This window comes from Phodopus roborovskii, unplaced genomic scaffold (genome assembly GCF_943737965.1).
Source record: "Phodopus roborovskii unplaced genomic scaffold, PHOROB, whole genome shotgun sequence".
Taxonomy (NCBI): Eukaryota; Metazoa; Chordata; class Mammalia; order Rodentia; family Cricetidae; genus Phodopus; species Phodopus roborovskii.
The window spans coordinates 15,796,551-15,815,558 of NW_026126480.1; the positions used below are offsets into that span (position 1 = coordinate 15,796,551).

General features: G+C 39.1%; 2 protein-coding genes across 2 annotated transcripts; both read left to right on the forward strand.

Annotated features, from left to right (window-relative positions):
* Positions 1-4,193: 4,193 nt before the first annotated feature.
* On the forward strand, positions 4,194-5,135 carry LOC127227664 (olfactory receptor 52H1). The gene has a single exon (XM_051192019.1). The coding sequence runs from the start codon at positions 4,194-4,196 to the stop codon at positions 5,133-5,135; it is 942 nt and encodes a 313-aa protein (XP_051047976.1).
* A 9,803-nt stretch (positions 5,136-14,938) lies between these two features.
* LOC127227665 (olfactory receptor 52H1-like) lies at positions 14,939-15,879 on the forward strand. The gene is given in 2 exon segments (XM_051192020.1): positions 14,939-15,167; positions 15,170-15,879. Coding segments are annotated over 2 exon segments (939 nt in total).
* The last annotated feature ends 3,129 nt before the right edge of the window (positions 15,880-19,008 follow it).

A 19,008-nucleotide genomic window follows, 5' to 3' on the forward strand; every position in this document is an offset into this window, starting at 1 on the left:
GGGCAAGGTAGGGCACAGGGTAGGGGGAGGGCAGGCTCTTGGTGTGGATGGGTGGGGGTATATCAGAGCTCCAAGAGTGCTCTCGATGAGGACAGGACACAGGAGCAAGGTGATCCGGGGAAAACCCAGGTAATTCCTAGGGAAGGGTGTAGGGGAGACTTCACCTGAATTGGTATCAGACTCACCTCTAGCCAAGACCTGGAGATAGGGGACAAAGGCTGGGCTGATACTCAGGTTGTTTCTGCACCGATAGGCAGATCTAGCTGGGACCTGGCACTCTCCAGCTGAAGTCTCTTTAGCAGAGCAAGTCTGTACTTCTTAATAGCAAAGGCATATTGTGTATTTCTGTTGTTTTATACCATGGAGTGTTCTATGGCTTATTTAATTATTTTTATTTTATATGTACATGTGTATCCTGCAGATACACGTGTGGACCATGTATGTGCAGTGCTGGCAGAGGCCAGATGAAGACATCAGAACTCCCTTGAACTGGAGTATAGGCGATTGTGAGTCCCCACATGGGTGCTGGGAATTGAACTTAGGTTCTCTGAAAGAGCATTCAATGCTCTTAACCACTGAGTCACCTCTCCAGTCTTGTGATGTCTTTTTTAAAAAATTAGTAGCTATAGAATATTTGTATAATTTTCATATAATAAAGGATATTTTCATTTTAAGTAAATATGGGGATTATAATCTATTATTGGGAAAATTAATGAATCATGTTGATGAAGGAATACATTTTAATATTTATCATATAAACGTTCTATACCATAAAGTTATAAAATATTACCATATTAGTATATTGATTCTGTGTAATCAATATCTGAATTGTATTTGTGTCCATTTGAAAATTTAGAAACTGTCAGTGAAAAGTGATGGAAAAGGCAAAGGAAAATGTGGAGACTGAACTGTAGAGTTTATTCTTCAACATGAAGAATCCCGAACATGTTAATGTTATTTATATGGGATTGGTGCAAGTTTATATAAACTGACTAAAGGGCAGCAAAGCTACAGGAACACACTTAGACATCTAAGATCTCTGCCTCAACCTATTGTATGATATAGTCTCTGGATGAATCTCCCAGGAACACAACGTCTAACGGCTATTAAAACATGCAACATACATTCCTCCTCAAGGGAATTGACACACTGATAGTCCTATCCCTTGTGTGAAAATGGAAATGGAGAGGTTATTCCACCCTAATGAACTCCTGAGAATTTAAAAGTCATGCATAAACGTTTTCATTTACCTCTCACCAGCATCTTTCCCTTCTGAAAGTGTGCTCTCTTTCTTCCAAATTATTTTCATCACTTCTGTGAACCAACGGGAGAGTCCATTCTGGTGAGTTGACAATTGCAGTGGGATAGTGAGGAAGAATTCCAGCTTTGCATCTGTGATCTTATTAAATCACAAGGCTTCTAATTCACTTAGTGTCTAACAGACTGTACTCTAAAGACATGTCTGTGGAAGAAAGGGATCTTTCTGACACCAGTGATTCTCTCTAACACATTTTTAAAGTCACATTTATTTCTTTGTGTGTGTGTGTGTGTGTGTGTGTGTGTGTGTGCATGTGCATGCATGTGTGCAAGTGTTTGTGTGCACACATGCATATACATGCATTTGTGTCATGGTGCACATTTGGAGGTCAAAGGACAACTTGTGAGAGTCAGTTCTCCTCTTGCATTGTGTGGTTCCTAGGGTCTAACTCAGACCAAAAGACTTGGCAGGAAGTGCCATTACCTGCTGAGCCATCTGTTTGGCCCAACCCCAAGGATTCTATGATAAAACAAAGGGCACTTAATAGGATGCTACTTATCTCAAGTTAGAACAGCAAATGTCCCCAGAATAACTCCAGGATTTCAGTAGAGGCCTTTTGATGAAAGAAATGTGTTTAAAATATGCTCGGACTAAACCAAGACCCCTTGGTACCGATGCTTTGACCACTTACTAACTTCAGTGGTGAGTGATTATTTTTCTCTCTCTTTGATGTGTTCTCCATGACTCTTTCTTGAGATTGGGGTGGAAGTAACAGCAAATCTGTACTCTAATAGGCGGAACTTAAAATTCCTAAACTACTGAGATGTTTTTGAAATTGTGAGGCTTCCATAGTTTACTTGATCATCAGCCAAAGGAGGTCATATGGCCATCATTTTTGGAAGAACATCATGGAGTGTCTGCTGTTGTACATTGTTCATAAAAGTTCTGTGTTCTGGGGCTGGAGAGATGGCTCAAAGAGCACTGACTGCTCTTCCAGAGGTCCTGAGTTCAATTCCCAACAACTACATGGTGTCTTACAACCATCTGTAATGAGATTTTTTGCCATTTTCTGGCTTACATGAATACATGAAGACAGAATGTTGTGTACATAATACATAAGTGAATAAATCTTTAAAAAAATTCTGTGCTCTTGGCTCTTGGCAGTTTATTCTGCACCAGGTCATGCAATGGGACTTAGAAATGCATTTTCAGGGCCTGTGTTTGTCAATGGACATCCGCATTTCTTCAGGTGGATGTAATGTGTGTGCTCTGGCTGGTTAAGGCAAGTGCCAATGACAAATTAAGAAAGAGTAGCTCACTCATGTAAAGCACTGACTGGGGACCTAGAAGGCATGTCACAAAGCCTAGGTTTTCTTTTCCTGGGCATAAGACTACAGATCCCCACTGCAGGTCCTAATGTAGAACTATTATGAATTGCCTCCCAAGTCACTTCCCTGCCCTTTGAATGGTTTTGCAACTTTATTACAGTTAATTGCCTAGGTTTGGGGTAAGCACCAAGTCTCTCTGATTTTCTATGATTTAGACTCTGTAGGTGCTAAACAGTGGAGGACTTCCTGGTATCAATGGCCCAATTATTCTCTTTCACCTGTTAAAAAACAAAAAACAAACAACTCTAAAATAGGTCACAGAAACTGAGTTAGAATTCAAAGGGTATTTCCAATGTCAGTACCATACCTACACATGTCGGCTCTATTTAGTGTAAAGCTAGGGATTCTCACTGGGGGATGGTCTAGATAACAGCAGAACAGAAAGGAAAACTGAGGCAAAACTTCTCTATGATTCTTTATTTTTGCTCCAGGAGATGGGACTCAGGGGGCACATTGCCTGCGTAAATTCCTCTGTCTGTCTGTTTGGTTATGGAGGCTCCTCTGAACCAGCAGTGGAAGTGTCTCCAATGCTGACCATGGAGAGATGAGATCACTTCAGGTTTAGAACATATCCTCTGAGGACTTAAACTTTAGGAGTTTTCAAAAAACATCCTTTGGGTTTATGTCTTTCTCCTATAGTTTGGTTTATATTGCTCCCCACTTCCCACTGTCTTCTGAAAGATACATGCTCTTATATTTGTATCCTGAAAAGCATAACCACATGCAGTCACTGAAGCCAAAGCTCTCACGGCACCCAGCATGAGAACCTGTTCTTCATCCATTCCTCTTTCATTAGCTCTCCTCCTCCATCACTCAAACCCATCAGTTTATTTTATCAAATTATTGTCTAAAAACACAAGATTTACACTACAAAAGGCATTTGTCTTCTTTCTCACAGCTCAACTTCATCCAGGGCAGCATTAAAAAACAAACTTATGATTTATTTTAAATTCTGTGTATACGTGTGTAGGTGAAAGTGGATATGTACATATGAGTGCAGATGCCTGTGGAGACCTAAGGAAGAAGTCAGATTCGCTGGAGGCAGAGTTACAGATGATTGTGATCTGTCCTCCAAAGGTGCCGAGAACAGAATTCAGGTTCTCTGGAGAGCAGTACTCTATCTTAACCTCTGAGCCATTTCTCCACTCCCAGTATAGCATTTTAATACGTGTATTTTTTATCTTTTCTTCTCCTTCCTCACTCTTCACCTTTCCCCCCCTCAAACTTGGCACTTCCCCCTTTAAAAATTAGTCTATTTTAAAGAATCTTAATTACATTCAATTTGTGACTTACATGAATGACCTTTCTATATTATTTATTAATCTATATGAATACATACCAAAATTAAATGAAGTCATTGGCAAATAGATCGGGTAATGAGAATCAACCTATAGGTATTTCTTCATCTTGGAAATAGGAAGAGCTTCCTGCAGGAATGCTGACTTGTCACCATCACTCTGCACTAGAGTGTAACTCTTACCTGCCATAAGTGATTCTGAAAGAATCTCTGTCCTCAGGCTCAAGAACCAGCAGATCCCACAGAGGCCATGCACAACCTAAGCTGTTACAACCCACCTTCCTTCATCCTTGTTGGGATACCTGGATTGGAAAAGTTCCACATCTGGATTGGGATTCCCTTTTGTGTCATCTATGTTGTGGCTATTGTAGGCAACTGCATCCTCCTCTACCTGATTTCAGTGGAGCAGAGCCTCCATGAGCCCATGTTTATATTCCTGTCCATGCTGGCCAGCACAGACCTCATCTTGTCCACTGCCACAGTACCCAAACTGCTAAGTAACCTCTGGTTTGGCTTCCAAGAAATTACCTTCTCTGGATGCCTTACTCAGATGTTTTTTCTGCACTTCAGTTTTGTAGTGGACTCAGCTATCCTGTTAGCCATGGCATTTGATCGCTATGTGGCTATCTGTTTGCCCTTGAGATACAACACCATCCTGACTCCACAGGTCATTGTCAAGATTATAGTGAGCATTGTTGTGAGGAGCTTCTCAGTCATCCTGCCAGATGTTTTCCTGCTGAAGCGGTTGCCATTTTGCAAGACACGTCTTATCCCTCACACATATTGTGAGCATATAGGTGTCGCCAGGCTTTCTTCTGCAGACATCTCTATCAATATCTGGTATGGGTTTTCTGTTCCCCTCATGACTGTCATCTCAGACGTCATCCTGATTGCTGTGTCCTATATCTTCATCCTCAGGGCAGTTTTTCTGCTCTCCTCCCAGGGTGCCCGCCAAAAGGCCCTGAGCACATGTGGTTCCCATGTCTGTGTCATCCTCATGTTCTACACACCTGCCTTCTTCTCCATCCTTGCTCATCGTTTTGGGCACAGTGTCCCTCGTAACATTCTCATCTTATTTGCCAACTTCTATGTGGCCATCCCTCCTGCTCTAAATCCGGTTGTTTATGGAGTGAAGACAAAGCAGATCCAGGACAAAATCCTTCTTTTCTTCTCTTTGGGAAAGACAGGATGAGTGTACACTGAAAGCTAAAGTTATGCAACATTGATTTAGTGAAATTTTTATCTCCTGTTTATTTGAAATGTGATTGATCATTGTACCCATGTACAAAGTACAGGTGAAGAGGAAAGAGGAGAGGCCTAACAATCCACTGGGGGAAAAAAATTAAGGCTTATTTTGCTTTAGTTGTCATACACTTAGGCAGAGGAACTTGATGATGTCCGTGCTAATGATCAACACCACAGCTGAGGTTTGTATTTCTTACTGATAGATGTTTGAAGGACTGGCATTTCTTAGCACCCCTGTGTTTCATAGCTTCTGAATGAGGGTAGTGTACTGTAGATCTCCTTGTCCAGTACTTACCAATTCTAATCCTTTCTGTATAATTACTTTTTTTTTCAGACACTTCAGACCATTTTTCTTCCCATTTTATTCACTTGTTTAAAACATGAATTAAAAAAATACAAGCATCTCTTTTTGATTCCTTTCTCCCTGTCCTTTTTAGATTAAATTGAGTTGTTCCTGTTTTGTTCCAATTTTCTTACTGCATGCTTGAAGAAAAATCAGTTTTTTTGTGACTTACTGTTTTTTTAGTAGTATTATATTTAATTAAAATAATTTTGAAAGAAAAATGGCAGTTAATTTATTTTACAGATATGGAGAAAGAGTTGTAAAGATTATAGAGTATATTAGTAGACATAGTATGCATACAGGGGTTTCTGTAATCCAGAACTCATGTATGTATGTATGTATGTATGTATGTATTCTTGTGAATTCACACAAAGAGATTATAAATCCCTCAAAATTAATTTCTTCAAAAATGATTTGAAACTCAGAAATTGTCTTTATGCAAATAGCACATCTTAAGCCACCAGAGCTCCATTATATCTCCCTTTATAAAAAGTGTATGCCCCTGTTTTCCTTTATGGTAAATGGCACTACTAAAACATGGATGTTAAAGGGGAAACTGATTGTGTGTGTTCTGCTCTCTTATGTTGTCATGTAGCAAAAAACAATGCATCATTTGAATTGAACTTCAGAGTTTGAAGTGCTCATAAATCATTCTGGTAGAAGTGTGATTGTGTGTGTGTGTCTGTCTGTCTGTCTGTTTCTGGGTGTGTTTGAGTGTACATGTATGTGTGTGTGTTACATTTTCACTTTTGTTCTGGCATCAAGTTTGACCATACTCTAACCTATTATCTATCTCTCCATAATTATTTCAAGGTCTTTTTGGAAGAAGTTACAACCTTGCCCCATAATCAGCTCCAAATAGCAGCTACAAGTTCTGACTGAGCTTTTTCTCTAAGGATGAGCTTCCTCTGGTTGTTCTTGTTTCTCTTCCATACCACAGACACTTCTATCTCACAGGGTAAACTGCAATAACCTCTTTGGAAATGCTTCTAGCTGTTCCCTAGAACACTTGTGCGTGTGCGCGTGTGTGTGTGCACGCACACACACACACACACACAAGCATGCACTTTAAAGATTTATTCATTATATATTCAGTATTCTGCCTGCATATGTCCCTATAGGCTTCATGTGTCCCAGATCTCATTACAGATGTCTGTGAGCCACTATGTGGTTGCTGGGAATTGAACCCAGGACCTCTGGAAGAGCAGTTAGTGCTCCTAACTGTTGAACTGTCTCTCTAGACTCCTTTAAAAATTTTTAAACATATTTTTTGATGATTATTTGGAAATTTCACATAATACACCCTGATCACATTCACTTCCTAGTCTTCCCAGATCCCTGCCTGTCCTTGTAGATTCCCCTCACAACCACAAAAAAAAAAAAAAAAAAAAAAAAAAAAAAAAAAAGAAAAGAAAAGAAAGAAAGAAAAAAGAAAAGAAAAAAAATGTATCAAGTCTAAGTCTAATTTGTGTTGCCCATATACTCACTGGAACATGGTCAAACTCCAAGTGGACCAGCCTCTTAGAGAAAACTGAGTTCTTCCCCAAATCTTACCCCCAACAGAAGCCATCACCAGTGAAGAGCTACACTTCAGCATTCCTGTCACAATTTTTAAGAGTTTTCTGATTTTTGTGGTGTGGGGTGATATGGGGTATGGGATAGAGGTTTTCACAGAAGCTTTCTGTGTCTGTCACTCTCAACTGTGAGTCTGACACACAAAAGTGTAGAAGAATTGTCCTTGAAAGGTACACTATTTTTCTCTTGAGCTCTTTTGCTGTTGCATTTTCTTCATGTTCCAGAGTTAGAGTGGTCTTAAAGGACACTTTGTAGCAAATATGCTTATGAACAAGTGGGGGGGGGGGCAAGGCCACTTTCAGAACCCACTTCTCAGTGAGCTGATGCAGCTTCTGACAATTTACCAATGCCATGCACATTTCACATGGGCTAGTAAGTGCTGGGTGGAAGCTATGCACAAACCCATTTTTATTTAAAAAATGTCTGAGGATAGATCCAAGAATCTGCAGGGGAAATAAAGTAATATGTATTTAGCCATGTTGTATACATTGAGACCCTTCATATTCAATGATACAGAGTGAATCTGGAATGATAGTAGACCTGGTGTGTATGTGCCATTTTTCTTGTTTTCCCTAGTGCTGTTTAGAAGCTCACAAGACACTCTGGTGGTGGCTGCGTTATTAGAGCACTGCTAAAAATTTTTTTAAATTTGGGCCAGTGAGATAGTGCAGCAGTTTTCTGATTGGTAACTGACACCAAGCCGGAGTACTTGATTTCAATTCCTGGAAACCACATGGTGGGAAGCGACGTGTCCTCTGAGCCCAGGATGCTCCTGTGTGACACAATGCTTTTAACTAAGTTGCTAACATTTTCCTTCTTTTCTAACCTGCTTACATCCAGCAGTGCATTGTTTAATCCATTGTATTTTATGTCCCAAATGAACCTGTCTTTCCTACATAACTATTTAAAAATATTCTTAGACTTTAAAGTCTTTTTCTCTAGTATTTTTGGAAATAGTGGAAAATAGCCCCATGAGGCAGGTTGATAGTATTATTAATTAGTGAAAAAAAAAAGTCACAATGGGTGGTGGTGGCTCATGCCTTTAATTTAATCTCAGCACTTGGGAGGCAGAGGCAAATGTATCTCTGTGAGTTTGAGACCAGCCTGGTCTACAAGAACTAGTTCTAGGACAGGCTCCAAAGCTACACAGGGAAACCCTGTCTCGAAAAAAGCAAAAGCAAAACAAAAACAAACAAACAAACAAAACAACCCAAAAAACAATGAGAAAAAAACCCCACAAAAACCGAAAACAATAAGTTTCACCACATTACTCGCCTTGTTTTAGATCTTTAAATTAATATAATTTCTCCTTTCTCTTCTCTCCATATTTCTTTCCTTGATACTCCTACTTGGGCATTCCTACTGCCCTAGATCCTGTGCCCTGGATCACTATATTATTTAGGCATTCTCGTGACACCTGGCTTCTCACATTTAGGACTTAGAACTTCAGTGAGATGATTCTGAGTGTACTGAGTTAGGGTTCTATGCTATGTTGAGGACAGGTTGTTAAAGCATGCTACTCTATCTTATTCACCCCATCAGCTTCAGCATATCTGGTATACAGTGAGCATTCAATAAGTGTTTGCCTTATACGTGCCCCCAAATGACCTTTAGTTAATAAGCATAATCCATATTTTCCATGAAGATAGTCTGCCTGGACTCATTAGTCAGTCTATACAATCAGGAAACCCAGAGACTTCTACAGAAAGATTATCTCCCCCCAATAGAACAATGATAATTGTTATTGCATATAATAAGCAGAACTCCTCTTTACTTTTAATATTTATTTATTTGAGCCTTTGAGACCGAGTCTTGGCATATAGTTCAGACTAGTCTTGAACTTTTTTAAGACTCAGGCTTATCTTGAACTCACAATCTTCCTGTCTCAGGCTCCTCTGCTGGGGTTACAAGTGTGTGCCACTATGTCTGACTCTAGAAATTGTCTTTAAACATTTTGAAGTTATCTTTATCCTTTCACATATGCAAAAACTGATTACATTGACTCAAAGCACTAAGGAAGGATAGAACAGAGCAAGAACTGAATTCCATCTCTGGACTTCAAAAGTAGATTTTTCTTGTTAGATACATGAGAGGTTATGTGAATGATTTCCCTGCTGGATGGGTTAAACTGAACCCAGAAGCTGGGTATCAGTGGTTTCTGAATCTGAATTTTTATCTGCACTAGTTTAATGCACTATAACACTAATGGGCCCAACCAAAGTTAGTGTAGACTCATCACAGAGGGAGGATGAGAGAACTACCAAAGGAGAGTGAGTGCTGAAGTCTGGAAATATAGGCTTCCTTGAAGATGTAAAGATGGGAGCCAATGGCAGAAATGTCCCCAGAGTTTTGTCATCTGAGTTTCCAAAAGAATTTGTTTCAGTTCAATAGGACTTAATGGCTACTTATGACGAAGTTCTTTAAACACATGGATGTAGAATATAACAAAAACATGACGTTTAAGGAATTCTGTACTGGGATAGAGGGCTTACTAGTTCTTATACTTTCTGGAGCTTCTAGATCAAGTACTCAGCTCTGTCTCTGTTGGTGTTCAGACATGATATCTCAAAGTGCAACTACGTGGAACTGAAGGAAATGAAAAAGGCCTCAGGAAGTGATATGTTCCTTCTGACTTCCTCCGTTTCTCATTCTCCTTCCCCCACTTATTCCCCAGAAGCATGCTGTGGAAGACAGACTTCTCTAAAACAGATCATGGAAAAACTAAGATTTTATCCCAGATCAAGTAATAAAACCTAAAGAGGTCATGCTGTACCTTGCTTGACTGAATATCAGAATATCAGAATAGCCACAGTCTGGAACTGTGATATCTGCTACCTGAGGAAAATTATTACTACGCACACAGAGAGAAAGAGAGGTCAGCAAGGATCTGAGTCAAATAGGCTTTGTTAAGACACCTAGTTTAGTACCAGGCTAATTTAGTATATAAGTCTCCCAGGACTTGAGACTTTCTGTTCCTACTAGTTTACGATCCCTGGAGAAGACTAGAAATGTTTATCAACACTTCATCTTTAGGCTCTGCATTGGCTCCCGTCTGCTGTGAGCATGGTCTCCTATACACTACTTTTGTCCTTCTGTCTCTCTTTCCTGACTTTGAGGCTGCTTTTTGTATTTTTTGGCCTGCCTTTTCCTTGCTGTGTTTTTTTCAGTCTCTGGTCCTAACTCTACTTTTGCAAAAGAACCAGACCTCAAAGATATAAACTGGTGGGAAGTAGGATAGAACTCCTTGAGGAAGTAAAACTGATAGATCTGGAGAGAAATAGGGCTGGTGGAGTGAAGAGTAGGAACTGTGGCAAAGGTGGGCTCTATGAAATAGAACAAGTAAGATTAGAACTTTGAATATATTTCTACAGCACAACTTCACATAAGACAATGGTACGAAAGAAGACTGGCTATCAGCTTAAATCTGAGTGCATCCCAACGCTCTACTTAAAGCATTTCTAGGCTTTTGAGAAAGACAAGTGTTATAACCCCAAGAAAATATGAACCAGGAATGACAATATGTTTTCATAATATATTTTTTCCTGGCCATCCAGACTGCAGCAAGACATCTGGAGACTGAAGTCTGAAAGACCACCTTTCATATAATAAACCAGAGGTTTGTATTTGTGCACATATTCATTTGGTGGTGATGCGGCAAGTACCAAGATATCTACCTTCTCTGGACATTATGGAAGGTGATTGGAGAAGGAGGTGATAGTTTCTCATATTGAGATGCGTCACTTTGTAGATTATCCTTTAGTGAGGTGTAATGGTTCTAGTAGGTTTCTTGGTACTACTCTTCTTCCAGTTCAGGAGTATTTAAATGTGGGGAGATAATGTTTATGCCCTTCCATGTTTTTCAATCCTTAGAGGTAAAATGCCTGTCTTACTCTATTATGGGTGTAGGTTGTGATCCAAACATGATGGGGAAAGATGGGTGACTCTCATAGTTGGGAACAAGAATAACCTTTATTCATAACATAATTGATTACTTTGGGGGTATCAAAAGCCCCTCCTCATGCGTTCATACTATACACACTTAGTGAGACTACATTAAACATTATCCTAAATATATAATTAAGAATACCCACGATTTTCCCTTCTTAAGGTTTATAACTTCTTAAATGAGAATGCTTCAGGAAACAAAATAGGATAGTGTAATCAGAATTCTGACTTGATAATCATGAATGCCTGAATCTATTTTCCAACTTTCATATTGTGAGAAAATTTGGTGGGGACAGTGGATGAATACAAATTTTCATCAAAAGAGTGACATTTGATCAGATCAAACAAGGGTGGAAGGTTTTTCAATTGGGATGACAGTAAACTAATTATCTCACTTGTGGTATGGAGAAGGGCCACATAAACTTTTCTCACTGAGAGTCTCACCTAGGCCTTTGTTTAGGCAAAGGGAAACACTGGCAGGGCCATCTAGGAGCCATATATTTACAATGAGATCAGTCACACCCAGGATCTGGTAAGGTAGAGAACCAAGAAATTTATGGAAATTCTTCACTGTGCATTACAGAAGTGACCCTCACAAGACAGCTAAGACCATGAGAAAAATTCATACAGTCAAGAAATGTGTCTTTAAGTTACATGTGCTTGTTATCTTTGGCAGTTAGCAGAGAAGAGAGCATACTTTTAGTAACTACTAAAATTACTTTCTAAGTTAAAATGTAAAGTGGGATCTATGACCAAGAAAAAAAATTAACAAGTGAAAACCTGCTTTAAAGTTCATGGAAATGAGCTTTTTTATTGTCCACACCTTGATGCTACTCATTCCATCCTCTTCCTAAGGACTAAGAAGTCTTATTGTTTATCTTCTTACATGTTACAAATCACGTTATTAATCTCTTTTATTACAGTGATTCAGGCTACCACTATCTGCCTCATTATAACAGTTAAAAATATACTTGTTGATTGTAATTATGGTCTAGCTCTTGTGAAGACCTATTGACTCAAGATAATTAAGAAAAACAAAACAAAACAAAAACCTAGACATTGATCCCAGGATCTTGTGTGTACTAGGCAAGCATCTACCACCCAGCTATATTTGTACCTGGCAGAGAACTCTTATTTGAGTGACTCAATGAGTGAATGCCTAGATTCTCACAAAACACGTATAGTAGCCTTTAAAGTTAGCACAGTAGACTGTAAGCTCCTGCAGGCCTATTAATCACCTCTTCGTTCCTTGAGTTATTTCTTCTTTAAACATAAGAAGATAGACTTGGGAATATAATTTAATAGGATGCTTGCAAATTATATGTGAAGCCTTTGGCTCAATTCCTAGCACAATGAAAAGAAAACAAAATGAAGTAAAGACAGCCTTAATTAAACTGTCTGAATAAGGTGTTACTTGGGAGGAGATAATTTATGAGAATCTTTTCTATTTATTTTGCATAAGTTGGCCAATTTATACTTCTGACTATTCTTGAATAGTATTTGTTAATTTATATATTATTTTTCAATATCTTCAGTTTTACTTCAGTTGTTGAAACATTAGAGTTTCTGTAAAATATTAGCATTATAAAAATCCTTCCTCCATTTCTCTCTTTACTTTTTACTTGCAAAAATTTTATTACATTTATTGTGTGTGTGTGTGTGTGTGCACAAGTATGTGTTTGTACATGTACCACAGAACATGTGTGGTCAGAAGACAACTTGCAAAGTCATATTTTTTGTGACTTGCTCATATCCATTATCATAGTAATATCTATTATATGATCCACATATCCATATATGAATATAAATTTCCTTTATATCAATAGCCTTTATTGTTGTAATCTGTAAGAGTATTTTGATATTAGTAGAATTATCATTTGAAGTCAACTTTAGTTACTCTACTTTTGTCATGAAATATTAGCATTTGTTATCTCCTTTTCTCTATATCTTAAGCTGATCCTTTGTGCTTCTTTTCTCTCTGTGAGGCCAGGCAGTCCTCAAATTGGTGGTCTTCCTGTCTCAGTCTTCCATGGGTTGGGATTAGAAGTATATACTACCATATCTAGGCTTTTCAAGTTTTCTACGTTTTTTTTTCTAGATATCATCTAGGTGTACGTTTGACAGATGTGGGGCATGTGGGGAATGCAGTTTATACACAGCTTTGGGATATCCAACAGGAATCCTTGTACTTTCATCTGAACCCTTTTAAGGCACCTTTGTTGATCAAAAGCTCCTGCATCTGGGTCTTCTGATAATAGATAAGTTGCCTAAATTTCAGCATAAGTGACAATCACCATTGACACCAGCCTCATTGTACCTTCCTTTCTGGGACTGACTGGCTTCCAACCATCTTTACTCTGTGGTTGGGAAAAGTAGATCTTAGATTATACCTTTTCTCCAGAAACAGTAAGCCCCTACTTCCACAGTCAGCCTTGATGACAGGCAAACTACAGAGAATAAATTGTGATATACTTTTAAAATGTGTTTTTCATTTTATGAAAATAATTTCTGCATCTTTTCCAAACTTTTAATTGCAAAAGAAAAACAGATGTACTTACATTAGGAAACAGAGGTCTCTGCAGAAGTGGATATAATATAGGATAGGGCAATTGGTGTATGGTTACATAGATACTCAGAGTGAATATTTGCAATATTATAATCAATGAGACATGATGGTGTTCTTATATATAAGGGATATACGATTAAGACAGTGTGAAGAAATGGAAAACTTATTACGTTGAACAGTCTTTGACTTGGAAAGCATCACAATAGGAATGGGGGTGGATCAATAGAAAGACCAATAAGGTAGTTTGGATGAAGAGGGCGAACAGAGATCATTTAATTAAAAATCCAAGGAGAGACAGCTGTATATAAAAATCAGAAACTTCAGAATGTTCACAATAGGGTCCCAGTTAATGTCACATCATTAATAGAGATCGCTTTGGTGCAGTTTGCACAAACAATAAATAAGGACACAGAACTTTAGAATTCTAATACTAACAGAAGCAAAAAAAGAAATAATTAAAAATGAATAGTACTAAAAATGAGATTGGAGCAAAAACATTGTGTATCAGATTACAAAATGAAAGTTTTAAAAGACAGACTTGCTGGTCTGATGACATCACACAAGGATGAGTCATTAAAAAGGTTAGACAGGGACAAAAGTGCCATTGTGTAGTGTTTCCAGGAGCCTGACAGTCTCTAACTGGGATTTGCTTTTGTTGTTGATTGGGGGTGGCCTCTATCTCCTTCTTAAGACAAATTTGGCATAGTTACTTGTCATACTCTGTCTTCTCTTAAATAGGCTTCAGTGTAGGAATATCAGAAGGGCAGAAAAAGCCACTAACACCTGAAGTGTGATGGAGGAAGCTTAGTAGAATGCCTCTGCTTTATGATTGAATTTTCTATAGCAGTGATGAGAACCAGGGCAGACACAGCTGAGTATGGAGAAACTAGAAAGAACAAGGGACTGTTCTTTCAGACATTGAGCATTTCTTTGTGAAGAAGTGATAAGCAACTGAATAATTAAATGGGTCTCTGAATAACATTTAACTTTCTTTTATAATTTTTTTTGCACTTGTAGGAATTGAACTTAGGACCTTATACATGCTAGGCAAGTCCTCTACTATTGAGCAATCTACCTCATTCATTCTTTGGTATTATTTTGTGTAGTATCATATGACTTAAGTCTCTGGGAAACCATTTCAATGATGCATGCTAAATGACTGAAAGTTTGGCAAAGGTTTATAATAAAGAGAAGAGAAAAGTCATATATTGATTATTTCTGAAAGGGAATTAATTGTTTTGGGGAAGTTTGTGTGGATCACTATAACTATCATGCCATTTTTTTTTTTCAGTTTATGACAGTCCCTTAACTCACGTCTACAATGGCCACATTCAACCTCAGCAGCTTCAGTCCAGACTTTTTTATCCTCCTGGGAATCCCAGGGCTTGAGAAGTTCCACCTATGGATTGGGATTCCCTTCTTTATTATCTACCTTGTGGCTTTTGCAGGCAACAGCATCCTTCTCTATCTTATTTGTATGGAGCACAGCCTGCATGAACCTATGTTCTTTTTCCTCTCTATGCTGGCTGCTACAGATCTCATCCTATGTAATAATGTGTTCCCAAAACTTTCAGCATCTTTTGTCTGGGTCCTCAGCAGATCACATATCCTGGATGTCTTACTCAGATGTTTTTCCTCCACTTCAGCTTTGCCATGGATTCTGCTATCCTGCTGGCCATGGCATTCGATCGCTATGTTGCTATCTGCTTCCCTCTAAGATACACTACCATCCTCACTCATCAAATTATTACCAAGATTGTGGTGGCAATTGTCAGTAGGAGCTTTTGTATCATATTCCCATGTGTGTTCCTGTTAAAGCCTTTCTGTCGAGAACTCATTGTTCCCCACACATACTGTGAGCACATAGGCATTGCTCGTCTAGCCTGTGCTGACATCTCTATTAATATCTGGTATGGCTTTGCAGTACCTATAATGACTATCATGTCAGATCTGATCCTGATTGCCATTTCCTACACTGTTATTCTCCGTACTGTCTTTAACCTTTCCTCCTGGGATTCCCGCCAGAAAGCCCTTAGCACATGTGGTTCCCATGTTTGTGTCATTCTTATATTCTACACACCAGCCATATTCTCTGTACTTGCTCACCGTTTCGGTCACAATATCCCCCACTCTTTCCATATACTGTTTGCCAACCTCTATGTAGCCATCCCTCCTGCCATCAACCCAATCATCTATGGGGTAAAGACCAAGCAGATTTGGGACAAAATCAACCTCCTGTTCTTCTCCAAAGCAAACCATTGACATGACTGTGAGTACTTGGGAAAGAAAACTGGCAATGATATCGATTTGGGAGTACTTCTTGTTTCTTAAAGCTAGAATACCCACAATGGTGACTTACATTTATAGAAAGTTGTAGAAAGTCTACTCTGGATGCAGAAAGTGTAGGAGATGAACTCATATTTAGAGAAGCCAAGTAAGAATTGAAGAAGATATCTTTGCATGACAAGATAGAGAAGAGGGAGATTTAGCTCTCATTTGTAAGTAAGACTTCTAGTCAACTCTTGGCCTTTGGGATGAGATCAAGGGTATTTCAAATAAGACTTCCAAGATGTATGGGGCAACATGTTGAATACACAAAATGTAGATAAGTTATAACTATAAACAACTTAAAACAGATTAATTAAATCATCATGACATGGTATGTCTCTGTAGGGTACTTTCCAGATAAGAGCTGGAACCAACAATTCTATAAAAATGAATACTCAAAGACAGTGGTTTTCTGAATTATAGTGAATATCGGGACTTGATCAAATTTAAACTTCAGGTTGACTCTTGTTGCCTGACACGGCCCTGAGTTCTTAGATAATACATAATTGCCTGGAAACAATCAGGACAAAGGCAGGCTTATGGGATGATTTAAAAGATGTGCCCATTCCATGTATGGACACAACTTTCTTTACAGATTGCAGCAGTTTCATGCAGAGAAGCTCTGATGGAACTGTCATCTGGTCACAGCCATTACCAACAGAAACATCTGAATGGATAGCCTTGAACAGGCACTCAAATAGGGTAAATGAAAAGCTGTCAATATCTACATTGAAAATCAATATGCCTTTGCCACAGTACATTTGCATGGAGCCACCTATCTACAAAGAATGAGGGCTTCTGACTGCTGGTGGAAAGGAGATTTTATGCTCCTATAGCTAATTTGGTTTTGTAAGAGATTAGCCGTCATCCACTGCAAGAGCCAACAAAGAGTACCAAATGAAAGCTATCTGATTTACAAGGAAGCCAAACAGGTGGCTTTCCAGAAGGTGAGCCCTACCTAAAACTGGGATTCCCTCTCCTCTTTCCTCCTAAGGAACTTCTTAAACTTTCTTAAAGCCATAGAAGGGTTGAGGCTAATAAAGGACCTAAAAGTCAGAGAAGAAATGGAAATATGGAAAGTTCTGCCAGATGACTAGATATTTTTTATTTATTTTATATAACCAAGTCCATTTAAATGAAAACAAACATTCCTGCTGGTAAGGGGCGCTATCATGGGGGATTCTAAGAAAATGCAGAAATCCTGGCTGTATGACTAGATATTTTTACCCCAGGTTATGGGGAGAGAATGGATACAACAGGTGCATGAAGCCACTCACCAAGTACCACCAAGATTACTGAGTTGATAAAAAGAGACTGTTATATCCCCAATTTAAACAATATCATAGAGTGTATTTCAAAGAGATTTTTCATTTGTGCTAAAGTTAATCAGCAGACTCAAAGGTCAGAAGCTAAAGGAAGTCATTGCAGAAGAACATTGAAAATTAGACTTCACTGAATTAAAAAGTATACTCAGCAGCTATTAGTTCTGGTGGACAAGTTCTTTGGTTGCATCAAAGCATTCCATACTGGGATGGAATCAACCCTGTTTACTACAAAGATCATAAGTGAGATAGTTCCCAGGTTTGGCATTCCCTTAAAGCTAGGGTCAGACAACATGCCAGCTTTTATGGCACATGTGGCTCAGGCTATAGCCAAGGGTCTACAGACAGATTGGAAATATATGTGATATATAAATATATATCACCCTCAAAAAGGTCAGAACCAAAAAAGAGGATGAACAAAACCTTAGAAGTTATTCTTACTAAACTGATTCTGGAGAGAGGTAGTAATTAGGTAAGTCCTCTGCTGCTTGCCCTCTTAAGGGCCCTATTTACCCCTTATGTTAGGGGAATTACTCCATTTGAGATTATGTTTGGAAAGCCTCCCTCATTATTTCAAAGCCGAGATCAGAACACCTGGAAATAGTCACTAACCAGACTTCTTAAGTCCTTATAGGTACTTCAGACAGTCTTGCCTGACTTTCAGAGATACAACCTGGAGACTGGATTTGGGTCAAGAAACATATGGCCCAACAACGTGTAATCACTGCCTCAATGGGGGTCAATGCTAACCACCTGAGGTAACTCAGCACCTGGTACCAGGGCTTTCAAGGAAGCCTGAAGCTTACCAGAAGGCAATAAAAATCAAGCTCAGGAATGAAGTTTCATCCATGGGAGAGGGATGGGAAACAGGGTCCCATAGTATCATAAAAGACATGTGGGCATAGAGCTGTGGGGTTACAGGCAGCTCCAAGGGTGAGTTAAAAAGGTGAAAGGGTGGGCAAGAAAGGGTTGCAATAGCTCAGTTGGGCCTAAGGAAGCTGCAGGGTTGCAGCTCCAGGAGGGCAAGGGATGGGGTCAGTGAAGAGGGCCAGTTCTAGCCTTAAAGACTGTGGCTGGAGGTACCTCCACCTCCAAGAGTACCAGAGGTGTGCCAGATGCTCAGTGGTAACTTCCTCAGACTTAGGGAAGCGTTTATACCAACCAAAGGAGAAATTTACCAAATTACTGCTGTTGGATGAATGCTGAGCCAATGAATTTGTTGTGGGTGGACTGGAGTTGAGGGATAGGGTCCTGGTGTAGCTCAGACTCTGAAGGGGAGCACAGGCATCAGGAGAGCATATTCAAATCACGATACCAATGTAAGGGTTTTTTTCTAGCACAAGGGCATCTTGGCAGTTGTGAGCCAAGGAATACCACAAAATCCGACTATGCAACAAATCTCACATGAGATTTTTTTTTTGGGGGGGGAGAAACACAGTAGCATCTGCTTTTGATTAGAAAGAGAGACAGCAGAGGGTTGATCAGAGGGGGTGGGCTTTTATAGGGTCCTAGAGCATGTGCAATGAGCTAGTGGAAAAGTACAGCACAGCCAGAAAAAGCCTTGCTTGGTCATTAACACTGAGTGGGTGCAGGAATTTATGAGTCTAGGAGCTGAAGTTCAAACCAAGGCCTTTTTGCCCCACACTCACAGTGAAACACTATAAACAGTAACTAAATAGTTTATGACCTTGTAGACTTGGGTAAAAACACAAGAAAAATAACTCCCTTGGAAAATGCATCA